Source organism: Aptenodytes patagonicus, chromosome 25, assembly GCF_965638725.1.
Source record: "Aptenodytes patagonicus chromosome 25, bAptPat1.pri.cur, whole genome shotgun sequence".
Lineage (NCBI taxonomy): Eukaryota > Metazoa > Chordata > Aves > Sphenisciformes > Spheniscidae > Aptenodytes > Aptenodytes patagonicus.
This window is the reverse complement of record NC_134973.1, coordinates 1,495,794-1,515,306: the sequence shown is the minus strand read 5'-3', so window position 1 is coordinate 1,515,306 and position 19,513 is coordinate 1,495,794. Positions and strand designations below refer to the sequence as shown.

The 19,513-nt window shown below is 60.5% G+C and overlaps 2 protein-coding genes across 4 annotated transcripts; both read left to right on the top strand.

Annotated features, from left to right (window-relative positions):
- Positions 1-373: 373 nt before the first annotated feature.
- On the top strand, positions 374-11,267 carry LOC143170644 (AN1-type zinc finger protein 5-like). Of its 3 annotated transcripts, none has more exons than XM_076359094.1 (7): positions 374-426; positions 910-1,215; positions 2,340-2,513; positions 3,984-4,074; positions 4,808-4,926; positions 6,612-6,722; positions 8,597-11,267. In XM_076359094.1, exons 3-7 carry the CDS (start codon positions 2,363-2,365, stop codon positions 8,743-8,745), a joined length of 621 nt encoding a protein of 206 aa, XP_076215209.1. In that variant the 5' UTR covers positions 374-426; positions 910-1,215; positions 2,340-2,362; the 3' UTR covers positions 8,746-11,267. The 3 variants fall into 3 exon arrangements, with proteins under 3 accessions (XP_076215209.1, XP_076215207.1, XP_076215208.1); XM_076359092.1 differs by having other exon boundaries at positions 3,981-4,074; XM_076359093.1 differs by having other exon boundaries at positions 380-426; positions 910-1,001; positions 3,981-4,074.
- Positions 11,268-11,963: 696 nt separating this feature from the next.
- ABHD17A (abhydrolase domain containing 17A, depalmitoylase) lies at positions 11,964-19,499 on the top strand. The gene is made up of 5 exons (XM_076359486.1): positions 11,964-12,029; positions 13,976-14,491; positions 16,480-16,674; positions 17,392-17,571; positions 18,517-19,499. The coding sequence occupies exons 2-5, from the start codon at positions 14,178-14,180 to the stop codon at positions 18,740-18,742; spliced, it is 915 nt and encodes a 304-aa protein (XP_076215601.1). The 5' UTR covers positions 11,964-12,029; positions 13,976-14,177; the 3' UTR covers positions 18,743-19,499.
- The last annotated feature ends 14 nt before the right edge of the window (positions 19,500-19,513 follow it).

The following is a 19,513-nucleotide window of genomic DNA, read 5'->3' as shown; positions in this document are numbered from 1 at the left end:
GTGTCCCACCCCTTATACCCATAGGGGGGGTCTCAGCCCCCTCAGCTATAGATGGAGCACACCTATACCCCTGCCGGTACGGCCAGGGGATCACAAATCCCTCCCCTATAGCCAGGGCACACCTATACCCCAGCCCCTATAGCCGAGGGGGTCACAGCCCCCTCCCCTATAGCGGGGGCACACCTATACGCCAGCCCCTATAGCCAGGCCTCTCCGGCCCCGGCTGCAGGCGGCGGCCCCGTCCCGTCCCCCCCGTCCCGCCCGGGCCGGGCCCTCCCCGGGGGAGGGCGCTCGGGGGCCGCGGTCCCGCCGGCAGCGCCCGCCATGTTTCCCGGCAGCCCGCCCTGCCCGCCGCCCGCCTGAGCCTCCCGGCGGCCGGCCCGGCCCGGCCTGGCCCGGCCCGGCGGCCGCCCGCCTCCGCCGCCGGTGAGTGGGGCCCGGCGCGGCCCAGTGGCCCGGCCCGGCCCGGGCCTGCCCGCCGCCGCGCAGGCCGCAAAGCCTCGGCCTCGATTTCTACCGCGGGCGGGGAGCGGGGCGCGGGGCCCGGCCGCGGGAGCGGGGGGGGGGGGGGGCACGGGCAGACATCCCCCCCGCGGCAACGCCGGCCTTCGACCGGGCAGCGGCTGGGGCAGCTCGGCCGGAGGGTGACGGGGTGGGTGGGTGGCCTGTGGCTTTCCCTGGCCAGGCGGTGGGTTACCCGGCTCGTCCCGGCCTGCCCGGGCTCGGGGTGCAGGGGCAGAGCAGCGGGAGAGGGAGCGGTTCGGTTTCCCCCGCGGTTCTTCATTTCAGCTGGTTTTGCGGTAAAGCCGTGTGCCGCTCGGCTCCTGCTGCAGATCGCCCCTGGGCTGCTGGCTATGGGAGAGCTGAACTCTGTCCAAAGTCGCAGCAGTCGTCACCTTCTCTCTCCAGGGACGCTCAAAATCAGAAGGACCTCCTGAAAATTTGTCCGTGCGTGGCAGCGGTTACCATCCAGTTAACTCCGCGGGGATTCAGCCTGCCAGGTCTGCTCCCAGAGGGTCCGGTGCGGAGGAGGCTCCCTTGGCTGCTGGTGCCAAAGGAGAGGTCGGTTTGGGCGGGGAAGGACTCCTGGGCTGGTAATGGGAATGCTGGTCTGAGCCCCGAGTGCAGAGCGGAGATTCGTATCACCCAGCTGAGGATAAGGAGGAACAAACCAGAGCTGATCCACTTCCATCCCACGGGAACGCTCCTGGGAGGGTAATTATTTCTTGTTCCTGTTGTTTTATTCCCTTGGCGGAGCAAGTTTTGTAGGAGTGTGAAAGAAAGCAGCAGAGTTAGCTGTGGAGTGGTGGATAGAAGAAGGGGATCGCTGCTGGGGTCTCCCGGTAGCAACACTGTGTCTTTGTGCCCAAACTGGAACCACCTGCACCGCCGCGGTCCCGCAAACGTCCCCTTCCCTTGTCTACTGCCAAAGCTGGACCAGCTGCGGCCACGTTGTTCGCACACATCTGAATTGGTGTTTGTTGTTGCTGGGAGTTACTGCTTATGGTTCTGGTTTAAAGAGGTGCAGTGCAGTTTGGCCGTGTAAATGCTACACCACGTGCGGCTGGAAGGGGCCAGTTCCTGGGTCTGGAGGCAACGGCGTGTGATCCAGAGAGAAATTATTAAGATTCATTTTAAAAGTAGGTTTCGCTGTGTTTGCTGTTTCCCCTGGGAAGGTGTTCCAGAATCGCATCTTACTGCTGGAAAGAAACCTTCTCCTTATTTCTAGCCTAACTATGCTAATGTTCCCCTTATCCGCCAGCATATGTCAGAAAATACATGACTATGTCGAAACTGAGAGTCAATGGGTTCTTTTTGCATCACTTACATCATCTTCCTGAGAACTAAAAAAGTGAAACAGGCTTGAAATGAAAACAAACGCCGCTAAGTGCAAAATGTAACTAATTAGGCTGGATGCTGGCCGTTTGAGTGGCATTCTTTGTTTCAGTGTTTGCAGGAGTCATTAGTCGTGCTGCGATGGCACTTCTTGTTACCGTTGGAGAGCGGCTCGTTCGGGTCTTACGTGCGGGTCTTTCGCTGGGAGTTCAGGGAGCCTCATGGTGCGAGGAGGGAGTACCGGGAGCCGCTTCCTCTCGGCTTTTCAGCCTGGCTTTGGGCAGCTGAGCCCTGGATGGCTCAAGGCCCCAGGACCCAGATCCTGTGGCTGCTTACGAGCCCTGGGTATACCTTGCTCAAGGGACTTGGATCGCGTTGTTGTGCACGTGCAGGAACCGGACTCTCTCGGGATCCTTTGTGCTCCTTCCTGATCAGCTTGCAGCGTACGGTGAACGAGCGCGCTCCGGCCCTAACAGCTGTCTCGTTTTTACTCCCGTTTGTAGCTTGGCGCCTTGGAGGAGAGAGGATGGCTCAGGAGACAAACCAAACCCAGGTGCCTCTGTTGTGTACCACAGGCTGTGGATTTTATGGCAGCCCCCGGACTAACGGGATGTGCTCCGTTTGCTATAAGGAGTTTCTACAGAGACAGCAGAGCAGCGACCGGATAAGCCCCCCAGGTAGAGGATTTTTGTCTGAGAAATCTATCTTAAATGGGTGCCTGGATGCAAACTGTGTTAAGCAACTGGGATAGAGCATGGTACTGGTACTGGCCACCAGCAGATTTATTCCCTCCTGGAAAACTCGTGTCTTTCCCTTTCCGTGTAGACCCAAGCCTCTAAATCAAAGACCCGGCACTTCTGTCCCCTGTAAGGGGGTCAGCTGTTTTCTTCCCAGTCCCAGCTGTTTGTGAAGCCCCGTCCCAGTCAGCACCTTCCAGTAAACTGTAAAACCTCACTTGCACTAACAGTGGCCCAGATTTTTAGCTATTACCTGCTCCCTGAGTTACGTGCTGACTGCTGGGAATCACGACAGATCCCTGAAATGACTTTTTATTTGGGAAGAATTTGACCTTTTGGGTTTGCATAATTTTCTTATCTTAACAGGCTTGACAATCAAAAGCAATGAAATAAAAGGCTTGTTTCTTGCAGCTAAACAGAGCTGACATATGAGCGAGCTGGGAGGCAGCTAGGTGCACAGAAAGGATGCTCTTTCCATCATTAGCAGGATTTTCTTTTGCTGAGAGTTTGTGCCGATGCCCCATGTGCAGGCTTTGCAATACCGGTGAGAAATGCCTTCTAGAGATCTTGCGCGGCTTTGTTCCCGAGCGTAATAATGGCTTTCCTTGAATTACCCACCCAAAATATATATTGGGAACCCAGCTCTTCCTGGCAAAGGGTTTTTGTAAAGACCCTGACTTAGACCCTCGGCTGACATAAACCAACATGTTTCGATCGAAGCCAGTTCCTTTCAGCAGATGAGGATCTGGTTCTTATACCTTGGAGAAGTTGCAAAGTAACGTCGGGTTCAAGGTATGTTGGTAACTGCAGCGCTTTCATTTATGCTGATAGGAGAATATTTATGCTGATGTGGAGTTTGCTTTGCAATGTTGAGGAAAAGAAGGGGAATCAAAGAATGACGGAGGTGTCGCGGGTGACTGAAGCCAGATTTTACCAGATGTTAAAAAACACACGGTAGTGGAAGGCATTCAGCACAAAACTCCTGCGAATAAACTGTCATCCCTCAAAAGGGAGTTCGCAGATCCTGAGGAGCTGAACAGATCTCCAAAAAGGAGGCCTGCAGCCCTCAGGAAGATGGGCAGCTACTTTCAGAAGGATGTTATGATCCTGATACAAGGAGTCATTCCTGATCCAGTGTAAGAACAGCTGCACTGGGTCACAGTGAGGTCCGTCCAGCACTGATGCGTTGTTCCCACAGAGACCTATGCACAAATTTGGAGGGGAGAGTATAAGAATAGGGGATCTGGGAATGATCCCAATTGGGTTGCGCCCTCCCAGCTCCTGGTAGGGAGCAGGAGGTTAAAGCCTACTGAAAGTGCTCGTCCCGCTTTCTCCTTGGCTGTCAAGTACCTGAGGAACTTGCTGACATTTTTAAGAGTTTACCAAGACTGTGATCTTGTCTCGTAGCAGCCAGTGGTCCCAACAGCAGCCCCATGGCTTCAGATTCAATTGCAGGGCAGCGTGCAGAGGGAGACTCCGCGCCTGAGGATGTGAAAGCCAGGTAGGGGCATAGTCTGTGGGGCGGGGGGATCTGCAGCCATGCTAAAAACCAGCCCTGGGACACAAGGGGTAGGCTCTCGTCCTTCATGTGGCCAAGGGGGTCTGTAAAGCGGGCTGGATCACTGTTCATTGTGACCCTGGTTTATCTGGAGGACTGAGATGTCCCTGATGATGATGACTGATGCGTAGAGTCAGGTATCAGAGGGTCGGTAGTAAATTAAAACCTGTAGTAAACTAAGCAGCATCCTGGTTCTCTTAGAGCCAGCGCACCTTGTCTGTCACTAGCTGTGTTAAACTGTTCGGTTTCAACTCAGCCCTAAGTGAAAGCGCCCGGTGATGATCCAGTCTGGAAGCTGTGACAGCAGGATTAGGGACCTCAGTCACGTTTGATAGGAAGGAAGATGGCACTGCATTGAGCTCTGCCATTGCATTACAGTCCTGACTCATAACTCTGTTTCCCTGTCCCTGGACTTGTTTGGATGGGCTGTCGCCTTGGCTTTGAGATATAACTGGGTGGAAAAGGAAACTGAGATCATCACAGATTCATTCTGTTTGTGTCTATGAAGAACTTTGATCCCAAATCTCAAGGGGAATCGGCCTGCTGTACTCCTGAGCTACCTCTGAGTATAATGAAATTAACTTTATGGGCTGAAGATCTCTCCCACGTAACTGTTCATCAAAAGAAAATACTTGTGTTTCTCTATGGTTTGTTTGTTTGTTGCAAATGCTCCCAGTGCTCAGACTCCTGTGACCCATCAGATGACGGCCATGAGCATATCCAGAGAAGAAAACAGCAGTGAGACAGAAGAATTCATCAAGACAGAAGAAGCCTCATCAGCATCTTCCTCATCAGGTAGATGGTTTGGCCTTTGCACGAGTCTGAATGACGCTGGTCTTGCAAGTCGGTTTGAGCAGCAAGGACAAATACTGGCCACTAACTCCAGGGGACAGTTGTTACCTCCCGGCGGGAAAGGTACACCTAGCAAGAGAGCTAAGGAGAAAATGGTTTGTCTGTTTCTGAAACAGGGAGGAGAGAAAATGCTGTGCCCGAGGGCAGGCCAATAGAGATTGCTTTGTGGGTGGAGGGCTGCGTAGCTGCCAGCCCTCGACTCGCTGGCAGGAGGATAATCTTCCATGACGCCTATCCTAGTGAATGGCAGAAAGCCCGGAGCATCCCACAGCCTGCTGCACGGCTGTTGTTGGCTGCAGTTCCCTGCCATCTCTCGAGGGAGGAAAGGAGATGGATCCAGTGTCGTCTTGGGAGAGAGGAGACGTGTTTGTGGCGGTGCCCAGGGGCAGCTGCTGGCCTGGTTGTTGTCATCCTGTGTGATGGGAGGCGTACCTGCCCCTCGGAGGGGAGTGTTAACGCGGTTGCTTCGTTTGCAAAGTGGGTACCTTGAAGTGATAGAGGAGCACGGGTGTCGTTGCCCAGCGGGGCATCATCCAGTTGATGAGTTGCAGGGTGAGCCGTTGTGTTGCAGCCGAGCCGTAGCCAAGTGACACTGCATTGGAGACACCCTCCTTTAGCTCAACTGACAGTTGAACTACATGCTTGCATTCAAAGCTGAAAAAACTCCGAGAGTTGTTGGTTGCTAAAAAAAACCAGGCTCTAGTCACTGCACATGAGCGTGCATTTTGGATTTGGTAATCCCTGGCCTGCAAGCCCGGGAGACAATTCACAACAGGCAGGTGAGAGACTATTTGGTGAAGGAGAGGCTTGGAAGAGCCTGCCCCTTTCTTCTGACTGCGGGATTTTTAGAAGGTTGTTTAGGGTCAGATCCACAAAGCTATCTCTGCCTCTGACTGTTTGTCTCCTTAGCCTGATTTTCAGAGCGGTGTGCACTGCAGGTGTGTGTATCTGCTAGCAGTTGGAGCTCCTCCCTCCTGTTGACTTCTCTAACCTGCTTAGGTACTGTAGGAAATCCTGCTAAGCATCAGTGACCTTTAACAATCTGGCTTTCAGAGCTCAGTTTTCCTTTTGGTAGATTAGAGGCAGTGATGACTATCTGTGTAAAGCATTCTGAGACCTACATATGAGGAACACTTACATAAGAGTCAGCAAAAATAATTAGTAGTACTTACAAGGGGTTAACTTTTTTTTTTTTCCCTCCTGCGAAGATTAACCCTAGGCTGAGCTGTGCAGTTGAGTTACTGTACATCAGCTAAGCTGTAGTGACTATCCAGACGCATGCTTAACCTATGGCAAGCACCAGGTAATTCTACTTAGTATTGCCTTTTCTCAGCAGGAGCTAAACGGCATCACGTACGCCTTAGCTAAACCGTAATATCTCCTTGGTGTTTCTGAGCCTTGAACTTAAGGAATTTGAAACAGAGAGAAAACATGAGGCTGTGCGAGGTGTAGATCTCTGTGGAACAAGGCAAATCTCACAGTTTGGGGTATGTCGACCAGGCCAACGTGCACAGAGAGGTGTCTGGCACAGACCCAGAACCGGTAGGGCCTCAAGCAGCTCCTGTAATAAAACAAATGTGTTGCTTGGTTTATCAAGAAGGGTAGCAAAACTCTTGCCTCTCTTTCAGGTACCCTGCTTGAAATATCCCAGAACACAGCTGAGGGCAAGACAGCTTCAGAAAAACCGAAACAGAAGAAAAATCGCTGCTTCACTTGCCGGAAGAAGATAGGGCTAACTGGTAAGACCCTGGCTGTGGGGAAAACTTGCCTGTGGCCTAACTAGTCTGGTTTCAGAGCCCTGCGAACAGATCTCCTTGCGCTGTGATACTGCCTGGGATCAGAGGGTTGGCGTGGGTTGGTGGATGGAGGTACCTCTCCGAAAAGTACTTTACATCCACAAGAGGTGGTGCTGCAGGGGAGGCGGGAGGGGAGCTCCAACCTGTGAACAGCGCTGCCCGAGGCAGCCGCCTGGGGAATCTGCCGCTCACTGTCGGGGTCCCTGCCAGCCCTTGGATGCAGGATTGCAGAACTGGATGGAGCCGTGCCTCTCGGGTTATTTCTGCCGCTTGGCAAAAGCTGCTTGTAGAAGCAGAGGCAGTGCTCGCTGTGGATCTAATTCTGCTCCTATTCAAAGTCAGCGGTAAAGCTTTCATAATAGTGACGTGAACTGAGTTAGACCCAAACTGAAAATCGCGCTCCAAGACTCATCCCATTTGTTGATGTTGCTTGACTTCCGCCGTTAGCTTCCTGAGAGCAGGATGGCTCTCAGAGCTCAGCCTGTAAAGCTGAAGAGAGAGAAGTGCTGGGATGGTGTCAGGTGACTGGTATCAATGGGAAAACTGCCCCTGGAAAGGCAATTCATGAAGCAATTAACTTGGCTGTGGCTTGGTAATAAAAACATCATTCCCCTAAATTGACTCTGGCGTTTAGTGTCTCCCTGGAAAAAGTTAACTCCAGAGCCGCGCAGGTCATGCTGTTCCAGTGGAGCGCTCGCCTCTTCAGCCTCCTCGGTGTGTTCAGCAGCCAGGGACTGCACACACACAGTTCTGTTTTCATCGATGTAAGCTGCTTTGGCGTGGTCTGGCCCGGGAAGTTCGACCAGTGCCTGACACTGTGGAACCCGAGCTTGCCTGGATATTTGAGGGCGCTGTCACAGAATAAATGTGGGTTTATAAGCCTAGGGCTGGGCAGGGTACTCTGTGCCCAGCCTTCAGATCTGCAGGGAGGATTGTTTTCCTGGATGAGTGTTTCCTTAAGAGCTTCAAACTGTGAGAAGTTTCCGCTCCTTTAGGAATCAACTTGCAGAGAACGCCTGCGAATTCAGGGCATTTAGGATGAAACGAGTTTTCTCAAATAGGAGTAAAACTGGCACCTTGTAGCAAGGGGTTTGTGGTCTTTACAGCCTGTAGTTGGAAAGATGTGAAAGGAAAGAGCGTGAGTCACTGCCGGCGCGACGGGGAGCTGATCTGCCGTCTTGCAGCAAACCCCCTTCCTGCTCCGTGCCTCAGTTTCCTTCCCAGTGTGCTGTGATAACGGTAGCACTTCAGAACAGCATTATCTCCAAGTGAAGTGACTAAATTATGAATTTCGATGCCTAAATAGCTCAAAAGTAATCCTAACGAGGTGAAGGTTTTGCTGCTTGCTGGCTTACTGTTGGTCAGTCCAGATGCTGTTGCGTGATACCTGGGGAGCCAAGTTGGCTCGGAGGGCTCGGCTTCAGCTCAGGCTCCCTCCTTGCAGCCTGGGGAGCCTGGTCTGGATTAGCAATCTGGCACTCTGCAGTCTCCGGCGTGTCCCTTGTCCCCGGGGAACGTGGAGAGCAGCTGCTCTGGGAGCGTTTCCCACTGCCGTGACAGCTGGGGCTGCCCAGAGCATGCGTGCGCTCACGGGAGCAACTTAAACCAGAGGAAATCGAAGAGCAACCCGTGGTCTTCCCCCACACTGAGACTCCCTTTCGCCTGTCAGGGACAGTGGCCCCCCTCCCTCATCTGACCCTCTTTCTGCATTAGTGGAGTTTCCTGGCCTGGCAGGAAAGACTGGGGGCCCTGCCGCCTTCCTGTCCGGCTGGACGGAGACTAACGCGGCTTTGTCTCTCTGCTCTTCCTCCCTTCAGGCTTCGACTGCCGCTGCGGGAACCTGTTCTGTGCCATTCACCGGTACTCCGACATGCACGCCTGCCCCTACGACTACAAGGCAGAAGCCGCCGAGAAGATCCGTAAGGAGAACCCCATCGTTATTGCTGAGAAGATCCAGAAGTTGTGAAGGGGGCTGAGCAGCTCCAACTGCAGCCAGGTGGCCTGCTGCTCCTCCCCTTCCTCCCAGCCTTCCTCTTCCTCCCAGCCCCATCTGTGGTGCGACAGGGACTCCAGCAGCACACACAAACCAGTGCCCGGACACGGAGATTCCTCGCACCCCTTTGGCAGAAAGCTGGCGTTCCTTCTCTCCCTTCCTGCCCCGAACAACAGCCACAGCTCAGCTGATCCGTTCTCGACCGGCTTCCCAAGGGAAAAGGGACCGTCCAGCCCCACTGCTCCAGTGCTGAGACCCTCGGACTTGTCTTCCGCCGGGGCGGTTTGCGTGGCGCGGGCAGCGGGGCTCTGCCGGGCAGCCTTTCCCTTCAGCTGGCAGCTCCGAGTCCTGCGAACCACCCGGGACTCGCGGCTGGAGCCCGTGAGCTGCCGCTGGACTTGGTTCCCTCTGCCCCACCGTCTCTTTGTGGCGGATGTAAAACCGGGAGCTGGGGAATCCGGCAGCAAGGCTGCCTCCTGCTCCATGAGAGGTGTTCCGCCTCGGATGCAGAAAAGAGGATTCTGTAGTTTTAACGCCCCCAATACCCCTCCCCTCCCTTTGAGACGCTGTTGTTGAAGCACCGGGATGGTTAAGCAGCAGAGTACCGGCACAGTAAAGTTATTTGGTGGCTTGAAGCGACGTAGACACGCTCCAGCCGCAGGTCAGGACCTTTAGGGAAGTACCGCTCGCGGCCTCATGCCTCTCGCCACGGGGAGGGAGCCGGCCTGCCAGGCTTGCTGCAGCCAGGGACGTGGCTGGGCTGAGGGGCACCCTTGCACCAGCCTCCCGTGCTTCAACGCCCCCTGAATAACCGCTGGCCGCTTCCCAAGCGAGGTTTGTTGTAACACAGCGGCGCCTGCGCCTCTCCTCTCCCCTCTGCTCCCTGCCTTCTGCCTTACACGATTCTTTCTCATCGGGGTTGTGCACAAAGCTCAGATCGCCAAACCTCCTCTTCCTTTCCCGTCCCTGCGTGCAGGCGGGCGGCGGGGACCCTGCCTCCCCCGTGGGCCTCGCTGATACTCGGTGAGAGCCTTTCTCCCCTACGAGCACGTTGGCTCGGGAAGCCCACGCAACCGCCCTGCTCTCCCGCCTGGCTCCTTGTCCCCGTGGGATGAGAGGCAGGGCCAGATCCCCGGGAGACGCTCCAAAAGCTGGACAGGGGGATCTGGGGCACAGGGAAAGGCATGTGGAGGGCTGCAGGGCACGTGGAAAGTCGCAAGGAGGGTCCTGGGGTGCCCAGAAGCGCATGCGGGGGCTTTCAGAAAAGCCCATGGAGAGCTCTTGGCCGACTGAAAGACTCGTAGAGGTCTTGGGGGTGCTGGAAGACTCAGGGAGGGCTCCGGGGTGCAAGGAAAGGCAAAAGGAGAACTTTGGGGTATACTGAAAGCACTCAGGGGACTCGAGCACCCTAAAAGGCACCCGGAGGGCTCTGGGACACACACACGTGGAGGGCTCTGGGGTGCAGGGAAAGCCAAATGCTGGGCTCGGTAGCACTCCAGAAAAAACACGTGGAGGGCTCTGGGGCTGTTAGAAAGGAAAACGCGGGGCTCAGGTACGCAGCGAAAGGCAGGTGGAGGCTCCCGGGGCGCACCGAAAGCCACCTCCACACCACGCAGGGTCTGCACCCGCCCCGGAGGACCCCGGGGGGACTCTCCTCCCTGGGGACGCCAGGAGCGGGGCTGCGGCCGCGGGGCTCCCGGCAGCCTCACAAGCAGAGAAACCCGGCTGAGTCCCGGGGGGAAAAGCAGCAGCCTCTGCCCCGCTTCTGCCATCCCACGCTTCGGAAGCGTTTCCCTCGGCATCAGCTTGTACAAAGGCATCGGAGAGTGGGGCCGCAGGGGCCAAACCGGCAGCCGGGGGAGATCACGGCAGCTCCTTCCCAGTGCCGGTTTCCTTCCCTGTTTATGGCAATTCTGCCCCGGTGACTGCGGGGGGGATCATTCCAAAGGTCTCGTTTTTCCTGTCTGATTTCGGCCAAAGCGGTGTGCGCCCTGTGGCAGCTACCGTCATACGGCATTGCCGGGAGGATTCGGACCTCCAAAAATGATGCAAATCCCCCGCCAGCGCAGAGCGGAGGCGAGGCTGGCTCTTGCCAGCCTTTTCCTCAGGTTTTTGCTTCTGGGCAATACCGGCGTCACGTCCGGAGCACGCGAGTGGCGGCACGTTTTAGTGCCGGAACGCACCCGGGCCGTAAACGCGGTCCCGGCGGTGCGGGGCGAGGCTGGATTTCACCGTTGAGGTTTTGGCTGAGAACGAGCCGTCACTCTCGGGGCTGGGGGGGGGCGGGGGAAGCCGTGAGAAATTGCAACCACCCCTTGCCTTGCGTTCGCACGAAGGTCGCGAGCCCCTGGGGAGGGGAAGGGGCTCCCATGGATGCAACGGGAAAGCCCACGTGGCAAAAGGGCAAGCCGCCTGCTTCTCCACCACCTACCTTTTCCCTTTTATTTCCTTCCTCTTCCCAAGTGTAAATACTAATACAGTCTAGTTTGCTTGGATGCTGTGGATGGTTCGTTACGGGAACGGATGTGTCGCACGCCGGTGCCGCCTCAGCTCTGGGCTCTTCTGAGGCGGCTGTGGGGGCTCCGTGCCTCAGTTTCCCCACGGCTAATAACTAACCGTGCCCGGTGCTGGCGGGGGTTAGGAGCGCCCCCCACTCCTGGCACCCAAACTCCCCATTTCTCTTCTTACCACCCCGGTACTTAGGTCGTCGTCCTGGGGGGGGTGGGGGGCATATCCAGCACCCCTAGGACCCCCAGATTCCCCCTTTGGTGGGGGAGCTGCTTCTTCCAGGGCTGGAGGGGGACCCCACGGTGCTCGTGACCGCCTGGGGGGGGGGGGGGTTGGGCCCAGGCCTAGGACCCGGGTGGGACCGCAGGTCCCACCCGGGTCCTAGGCCTGGGCCCAACCCCCCGTGTCCATTTTGGGGGAAGCCGGCCTGGGTTTAGCACCTGGATTTGGGGGGAGGGGGACAAGCCTGGCCACGCGTGGCCTCCCTGCGTGGGCTCGTCCCTCGGCGCGGGCACGCCGGCAGCCATGAAGGGGAAGGGCAACCCCCGGGAAGGCCGCGCCGTTCCCCTGGCAACGAGGAGGGGAGGGGGGAGGGTGGCGTCACTTCCGGGAGAGGAGAGGGCGGGGCCAGGCGGGCCGTTGTGCAGCGCCGCCCCCGCCTCGGAGGCCCGCAGCGGCCGCCCGTCCCTTCGGTAGCCCCGGGGGGGGGGGGGGGGAGCTCGGCCCGGGCCGCGGCGGAGCATGTCCAGGTACGGGGAGGGGGGGGACGGACACGGGACGGACACACGGACAGATACGGGTCTGCCTCGGCCGGGGGGGGGCACGAGTGGGTGCTGGGGGGGCGGCGCGCACCGGTCAGTGTATGCGTTTGGGGGGCCCACAGCGGTCGGGGGGGGGCCCACACGGGTCGGGGGGGGGGGGGGGGCGAGGCCCACGCTGGTCAGCGGGGGGGCACCCAGTGGTCAGTGGGGGGGGGGGGTTCCACACGGGTCAGTGTGCGGGGTGGGGGGAGGCCCACGCTGGTCAGCGGGGGGGCACCCAGTGGTCAGTTGGGGGGGGGGTGTCCCACACAGGTCAGTGTGTGTGTGGGGGGTCCCCCAGCAGTCAGTGGGGGAGGGAGGCCCACAGCAGTCGAGGGGGGGGGTCCCACATGGGTCAGTGTGTTTGGGGGGGGGGGTGTCCCCCACCAGCCAGCGGGGGAGGGAGGCCCACATGGGTCAGTGTGTGTGGGGGACACCCCCCCCCCCCCCCCCAGCCAGCGAGGGGGTGAGAGGCCCACACCGGTCGGTGTGTGTGGGGTGGGGGGGGGTCCCACACCTGTCAGCGGAGGGGGGAGGCCCACGCTGGTCAGCGTGTGTGTGGGGGCACCCACGGGTCAGTGGGGGGGTCCCACACAGGTCAGTGAGCGGGTGCAAGTGTGGATCCCCCCACTCTTGGCTGTGGGGTGTTTGTGTGTGTTGGGGGGCTCAGTGCCTGTGCGTAGCGTGGATCCGGCCCCCCACGCCAGGCGTGGGGTGGGTGCAGGGTCAGGGTGGGGGTGTGGTGTGGATCCGGCCCCCCCGTGCTGGCTGCGGGGCCAGGGCAGCGGGGCGGGCAGGGCTGCCTGCCCGCAGGGGTGCCTGCCCCCGGCCGGTGCCGGGGTTTGGCCCAGTGCGAGCGTGACACACGGTGTGAGCGTGACACACGGTGCGAGCGTGACACACGGCGCCTGCGCCGCCGGCAGCTGCCTGCCCCTGCCTGCGTGGACCCACGCCTCGACCTGCCCGTGCAGGTGTGCAGCCGCCGGACACCCTCGTCCGCCGCGGGTGCGTGTGGTCCCGCCGGCACGCAGGGTGCCAAACCCGGGGAGGGCCGGGGTTGCCGTGTGCCGGGTGCGACGCCGGCCCGGGCACCGCTGTGGATGGCCACCGGCCCGAGGGGGACCCGAATTCAGCCCCGGCCCCCGAAGCGCAGGGCCTGCGGCGGGGCCGGGGCATTGGGCATCCCTTCACTCTGAATATTCGGCATATTTCCGCGCGGCATGTCTTCCCCTCCCGGCTGGGCGGGAGGCCTCCCCCCTCCACCCTTTCCTCCCCTTTCCCAGCCCTTCGGAAGCAGATGGAGCAAATTCCTCGGGGTGTGGGCTGGTTTGACATTCCTCAGCGTGAGGCTGTGCCCAAACTTGCAGAAAATAGTTGCTTTTTTTTTTTTTCTTCCTTTCTCCCCCTCTCCCCTTTTTCTTCAGGAGCTCGGCACTCCCGCCACACATCTGTGCGGCCAGGCCTGTGCCGGCGTCCGGGGGGGGGGGTCCTGGGGGGCCTGTGGCCTTTGTACCACCGACTGTGCGGCTGTTGTGGAGTGTATGTGTGCGATCCTGCACCCGCCGTCTTTGCCTCCTCAGCGTGGGCTTGTGCGTGGGGGCTGCGGCACGTAGTGTGGGGGTGCGTGGGCTGGGAAGTGTTGAAGGAGGCTTGGTTTTGGGGGGGTGCGTGGGTTCAGTGCGAGCGTGGGGGCTGTGAGCGGCGGGTGTGCGCTCTGTGTGTGTGTGTGTGTTAGAGGGGGGGACGGTGTGCCCCTCGGCTCGGGGGGGTGCTGTGCACGTGTTTGTCGGCGCGTGTGTGTGCCGGGGAGGTGCATGTTTGTCCCCGGCCGTGGGTCACGCGTGTCTGGGGGGTGCCCGTTGTAGAGCCCTCACTGCTGCCTGACCTGCCCGCAGGCCACCGCTGCTGCCCGCAGACGGACGGATGGCGGCCACCCCAGCCCCGACCAGCGCCCCGGCCCGTGGTGGGCTGCCGGCGGCAGCCGTGCCGAGGGCCAGCTGAGGACGGAGCCTCTCCGGGCCGTCGTCGTTCCTGGCCTCCCTCTGATTTGGATCCTCCCTCGCTCCGGGCACAGCTGCCTTTCGCCTCGCCGCCGTCATGAATGGGCTGTCGATCAGCCAACTCTGCTGCCTCTTCTGCTGCCCTCCCTGCCCCAGCCGCATCGCCGCCAAACTGGCTTTCCTGCCCCCGGAGCCCACCTACGCCGTGGTCCCCGAGCCGGAGCCCGTGGGCAGCACCAGCACCGGCTCCCTGCGCAGCGGTGCCGTGGGGCGGTGGAAGCTGCACTTGAAGGACCGGGCGGATTTCCAGTACTCCCAGCGGGAGCTGGACAACATCGAGGTGTTCGTCACCAAAAGCAGCCGAGGGAACCGCGTCGGCTGCATGTACGTCCGCTGCGTGCCAGGTGCCAGGTGAGTCGCCCGTGGACGTGCCGGCCCGGCGCCGCTGCCGGCGGTTTGACCCCAGCCTGCTCAATGTCGGGCTGGTGCAGTGCTGGTGGGCACGGTGCCATCCTGCCCCCTCCTCTCCTTCAGCTGAATGCCACCTCCTTGACCCAGCCTGACCCGGCGCCTTGCTGAAGGAGCTGGCCCCGCCACGGGGGTTTGGAGGCGTCCTGCGGGGCGGGTGAGCTCAGCTCCCAGGACCGGTCTGGCTTGTGGCTGCAGCTGGGAATGGGGTTAAACACGGAGCGGAGGCAAAGCTGGAGGCTATAGGGATGTAGGGATTCCCTAGGCTGTCCCGCAGATCCCCCCTGATGTCACGCCGGTGATGTAACGCTCCAGTTGTGAACCAAGCGTTTGTGCGAGGCTCTCGGTGAGCGCCGGGGGGGTCTGCGCCAGCTGCTCGCCCTCCGTCCCCAGCCCTGCGGTGACCACGGGGATGGGCAAGAGCCTGTGCTGGCCAGGAGACGCCTGCAGTGAACCAGGTCTGCACGTTTAGTCTGATTCACTGGCGCATTTGATTCCTCAAGGAGAAGAGCGAGAGGAGTGAAACCAGGAGGGATTTAGGCGCAACCCGCTACTGGTCGCTCCCGTGGGTCCATAAACTGGGAAGCTGGAGAAGGGCAGCCCGGGGTGTGGGACGGAGACCCCCTCCCAGCTGCCAGTGGCTAGGCACGAGGGGATGGCGCGGGGATGGGAGGGGACTCGGCAGCTGCTCCCTGAGCCGGTGGCACGGCGTGGGGGTTCAGGTGCAGAGGGAAGTCAGGTCCCAAAGCCTGCGGCACCCCGGCTGACCCCACGCACCTGTATCCTGCCGGGAGCAACGCGCACTCCAAGGAACGGCGTCCGCGGAGACCTCTGTGCGGGGGAATGCAGCCTGGATCTGCCCTCAGCTTGCCAAGGGCTTCGAAGCCACCGGGTGGGCTTGGGACGAGGGGGGGATGGCTCTCGCGGGGGTTGGAGAGCTGCGTTACAGGAGGCCTCTGCAGGCTGCCCAGGAGGGACATCCGCTCCGTCCCTGCGTGCGTCGCAGGTCCCCAGAGAGAGGAAACCAGCGGTGGGATTGCGCTGCCTGCGCATCCGCCTGCCCGCGCCCTGCCGCAGCAAGGCTCGGCGCTGGCCCCGCTCCCAGCCGGCCTGCGGGAGCAGCCGTTTACGCGCAGGCTGCGGGGCTGGAGGGAAGGGCCGGGGCTGGGGGGGGGGGGGGGGAGATCCGGCCCTCCCAAACCCACCGGGGCATCAGGTCTCGCTCGCCGTCTGTCCTCCCAGCAGCTCGTCGTGCTATCGCCTTCCTGCTGGGGCTTTCTGGGGCATCCAGGCTGGGACATGGAGGGACAACCTGGCCACAGACCTCTTGGACCAACCGGGGGCTCAGCAGGGAGCGGGTCCTGCTCCCTCCCTCTGGCAGAAGAGAGACAAGGTTCCATCAATGCGCTATTAGTGTTAATTTTTATGATTAACATTGTTTTTCCCCTTATGGTGGAAATTTCTTGTGCCTTGTCACTCCCACAATTCCCGTCTCTCCCAGCGTCTGGTGTCTTGCCAGACTCAGGGGAGAAAAAAATCTGCTGTCAGAATTCTTACTTGAAATCCCCATTGGGCAAACGGCCCCAAATCCTGAGCTTTTTACCAGAAATAGACTCAAGAACTTGAACAGAATCATCCTGCCTTCGGGCTGCCCGTTTCTGCTGGGAGCGAGCCCCTGGCCCTGGGCGGCGAGGAGGGTCTGGGTATCTCTGGGGTTGGAGCGGGGGTGTCGCGAGGACCTTCCTTGGTGGCCCGAGGGGTGTTGGCCCTTCGCGTCCTGGGGTTTGGCTTTTGGCCTCCACAGCAGACGTCCTGGCTTGCGCTGCCCAGGCACATCCATCCCCGAGCCGCTGGCAGGGCTGGGCAGCGCGGCGGCACCGCGGCAGAGTCCCCGATTAACCCGCTGTGCCCGTCTCTCCCTGATGCTGCAGGTACACGGTGCTCTTCTCACACGGCAACGCCGTGGACCTGGGGCAGATGAGCAGCTTCTACATCGGGCTGGGCACCCGCATCAACTGCAACATCTTCTCCTATGACTACTCGGGCTACGGCGTGAGCACGGGCAAGCCCTCGGAGAGGAACCTCTACTCCGACATCGATGCCGCGTGGCAGGCGCTGCGGACGCGGTGAGCGGGGTGTCGGGCAGGGGGAAGGGAGGATGTCCAGGAAAACCCTGCAGGCCAGCAGTCTGGAAAACAGGAAATCTCCCGGAGAGGGAATCCAGGCCGCTCGTAACGGGAAGGGGTGGCCGGAAAGCAGCTGCAGGGGGAGCAGGCATGGGGACCCGGAGGGGCAGGGATGCTGTGGGGGTATGACCTTGCTTGGGGGTGCTGGCACAAGCTGTGCTCCCCATCTTGCTGTTCCCAGGCTCTCCCCTGGCTGTGCTCAGCCCCGGTTCCCCAGCCGGGCTCAAGGTGCAGCCCCGTGATGGGCTCTGCCTCCTCCGCCCTGCCTGCAGCCAGGCCTGGCTCGCAGCATGCCCCAGGAACTGGGGGCTGCCCCGTGTGGCTGCGATCCGGGGTCCGTGAGCCCGTCCGTAACCCTGCTCCTGGCAAGGGTGAGCCTCGACAGCCCCCCCACAGCTCATCTAGCAGCTCAGCCCTGGCTGCTGCCTGGTCCTGCCGGGGGGTGCAGGGCAGCTGCTTTGGGGGCAGCTGTTTTGGGCCCAGCTGTGAGGAGCTGGAGGAAGGCAGGGGGGACAGAGCCCCGTTCCCCCCTGCCCCACCCCAGGAAGCCTTGCAGGGTGCCGTGGCCAGAGCAGGGTGACCCCCTGAGTTGTATCTCCTGGCGATGTGACTCTGCTGCCTGGTGCTTGGGCGCTGACCCTCCCTCTCCTCTCCCAGGTATGGAATCAGCCCGGAGAACATTATTTTATATGGACAAAGCATCGGCACAGTGCCCACGGTTGATCTGGCCTCCCGCTATGAGTGCGCTGCCATCGTGCTCCACTCCCCACTCACCTCTGGCATGAGAGTCGCCTTCCCCGAGACCAAGAAGACCTACTGGTTCGATGCCTTCCCCAAGTGAGTGGCCTGAGGAGAAGGGGCAGGGGACAGGGGTCAGCTCTGGAGGGGCAGTGCCCGGACCAGCTCTGTCCTGGACGCCAGCCCTGGCCACAAAGAGGGGTTATGGTGACAACTGTGGACCTGTTTCCCACGAGAGGCTTAAACATGCCCATCGCGATCCTCCTGCCTTGCTTTTGGTCCCCTGCGGGGGATCGTAACCCTCCCTGGGGTCACCGTGCCTCCTCCTGAGGGCCATGCCATGTGTGTACCCCACGTCCCCTGGTGGCATCACCTCCTGGCCATCCTGTCCCAGTGTCTTTGCCCATCAGCTTTGGGGCTGTCCCACCAGCCCCTTGTCAGGTATCACAAGCCCCGGGGGTCCCCGGGACCCCTCTCTCCCCTAAGGGTAATTTCCTGGGCTTTTTTTCCCCCCTCTGCAGAGGGCAGGGGCAGTGGCACGGAAAGGCAGCACTGAGATGGGACGAGCTCTTGCTTCGCCTCTCCCTTGCAGCCAGGCCAGCAGGGCCCAAGGGACGGTCCCCGAGCCGGAAGCTGTGACTGGGAGCCACCAGCCCACGCTCTGCATCCCGATGGCCTCGCGCGGCCTTTGGGGCCGGGCTGAGAACAGCCGTGCTTCCACGCCTCAAAGCCTGGCACGGCCGATCCCGACGCGGGGAGGGCCTGGGCTCACGCTGTCCTGCAGCGGTTTCCGTCAGCCCTGCCTAGGTCCCTCGGGGCTGTTGTCACCGCTGTCTGGTCCTCGTCTGTCACGCCGGGGGAGATCTTGTCCTGGAGCTCATCCTTGGCAGAAGCTCCGTGTCCCCGTGCTCTGCTGTGATCAAAGAGCATTTCCTGGTCGCTGGCCCCGAGGGGATGTGTTTTGGGGGGCAGGAGGAATGGGAGTGCCTTGATCCCTGTACTTACCCCCCTCTCTCATCTCTTCCCCACCCACCTTCTTGGCAGCATCGAGAAGATCTCCAAAATCACCTCTCCCGTCCTCATCATCCACGGCACGGAGGACGAAGTCATCGACTTCTCCCACGGCCTGGCGCTCTTTGAACGCTGCCCCAAGGCTGTGGAGCCGCTGTGGGTGGACGGGGCCGGGCACAATGACATTGAACTTTACAGCCAGTACCTCGAGCGCCTTCGGAAATTCATCTCCCAGGAGCTGGCCAGCCAACGCAACTAGCCGCGGGGCGGGGGGACGGGCAGGGGGTTTCTGCCTGTTTCTCCAGTTCTCCCAGTGTCCCTCCCCAGTCCCTGCTGCTGGAGGTGCAATGAGTTTGTACAGCCTCAGCTCCAGGCTCGGGAGAGGGCCGGAGGCCCTGGAGCGGATGGTGCATTTCCTCTTGGGCATGAGCACAACTCTCCTCTCGCCCGGTGTCAGCCCCGGCGCTGCTGGCACCACTGGCCGGGCTGGCAAGAGACGGCAGCTCCCTCCTTTCCCCTTCCCCAGAAAGATGAGAGCCCACCCTCATGATGGCGTATCCTTGGCTTCGGACATGTCCTCGTCCCCTCTCCTAAAACAGCGAACTCCTGAATTCCTCCTGGCCGCTCTGCTGCTCTGACTATAGCAATAAGGCGAGTTGGAGAGGGGCTGGGGGCCCGGCCCCCTCCCCGGCGTCGCTGCGGGGCGGGATGGAGGAGCGGGCAGTTCCTGCTCTCGATGGAGCTTTCCCGGGATCGGCGCTGGTGGCAGCAGGGTGCCTGGTGTTCGCCCCGCAGCCGGGGCGGAGCCGTGTCCCCAAGGGGAGTTCGGGGACGTGTGGAGGAGGTGCCCCCCTGCCCCGCACCCCCTCCGGTCTGGCCCTGCTTCTGCCTTCTCAGAGCGCTCCCCGTGTTCAGGTCACCCCTGGAAAACCTCCTCCGTACCGCTCGCTCACGGTGCGCTTGGGAAACGGGACGAGGAAACCGGGCCTTGAATAAAGAGCAGAGGTTTAACGTTTTACCCGTGTGCACC

What these genes read in the sequence shown, in the direction of transcription:
- ABHD17A (XM_076359486.1), top strand. Translation starts at nt 14,178, where the DNA reads ATGAATGGGCTGTCGATCAGCCAACTCTGCTGCCTCTTCTGCTGCCCT. An exon ending in CGCTGCGTGCCAGGTGCCAG is followed by an intron (nt 14,492 to 16,479) that starts GTGAGTCGCCCG and finishes CTGATGCTGCAG; the next exon opens with GTACACGGTGCTCTTCTCAC. An exon ending in TGGCAGGCGCTGCGGACGCG is followed by an intron (nt 16,675 to 17,391) that starts GTGAGCGGGGTG and finishes CTCCTCTCCCAG; the next exon opens with GTATGGAATCAGCCCGGAGA.
- LOC143170644 (XM_076359092.1), top strand. Translation starts at nt 2,363, where the DNA reads ATGGCTCAGGAGACAAACCAAACCCAGGTGCCTCTGTTGTGTACCACA. An exon ending in CGACCGGATAAGCCCCCCAG is followed by an intron (nt 2,514 to 3,980) that starts GTAGAGGATTTT and finishes CTTGTCTCGTAG; the next exon opens with CAGCCAGTGGTCCCAACAGC. An exon ending in ATCAGCATCTTCCTCATCAG is followed by an intron (nt 4,927 to 6,611) that starts GTAGATGGTTTG and finishes CCTCTCTTTCAG; the next exon opens with GTACCCTGCTTGAAATATCC.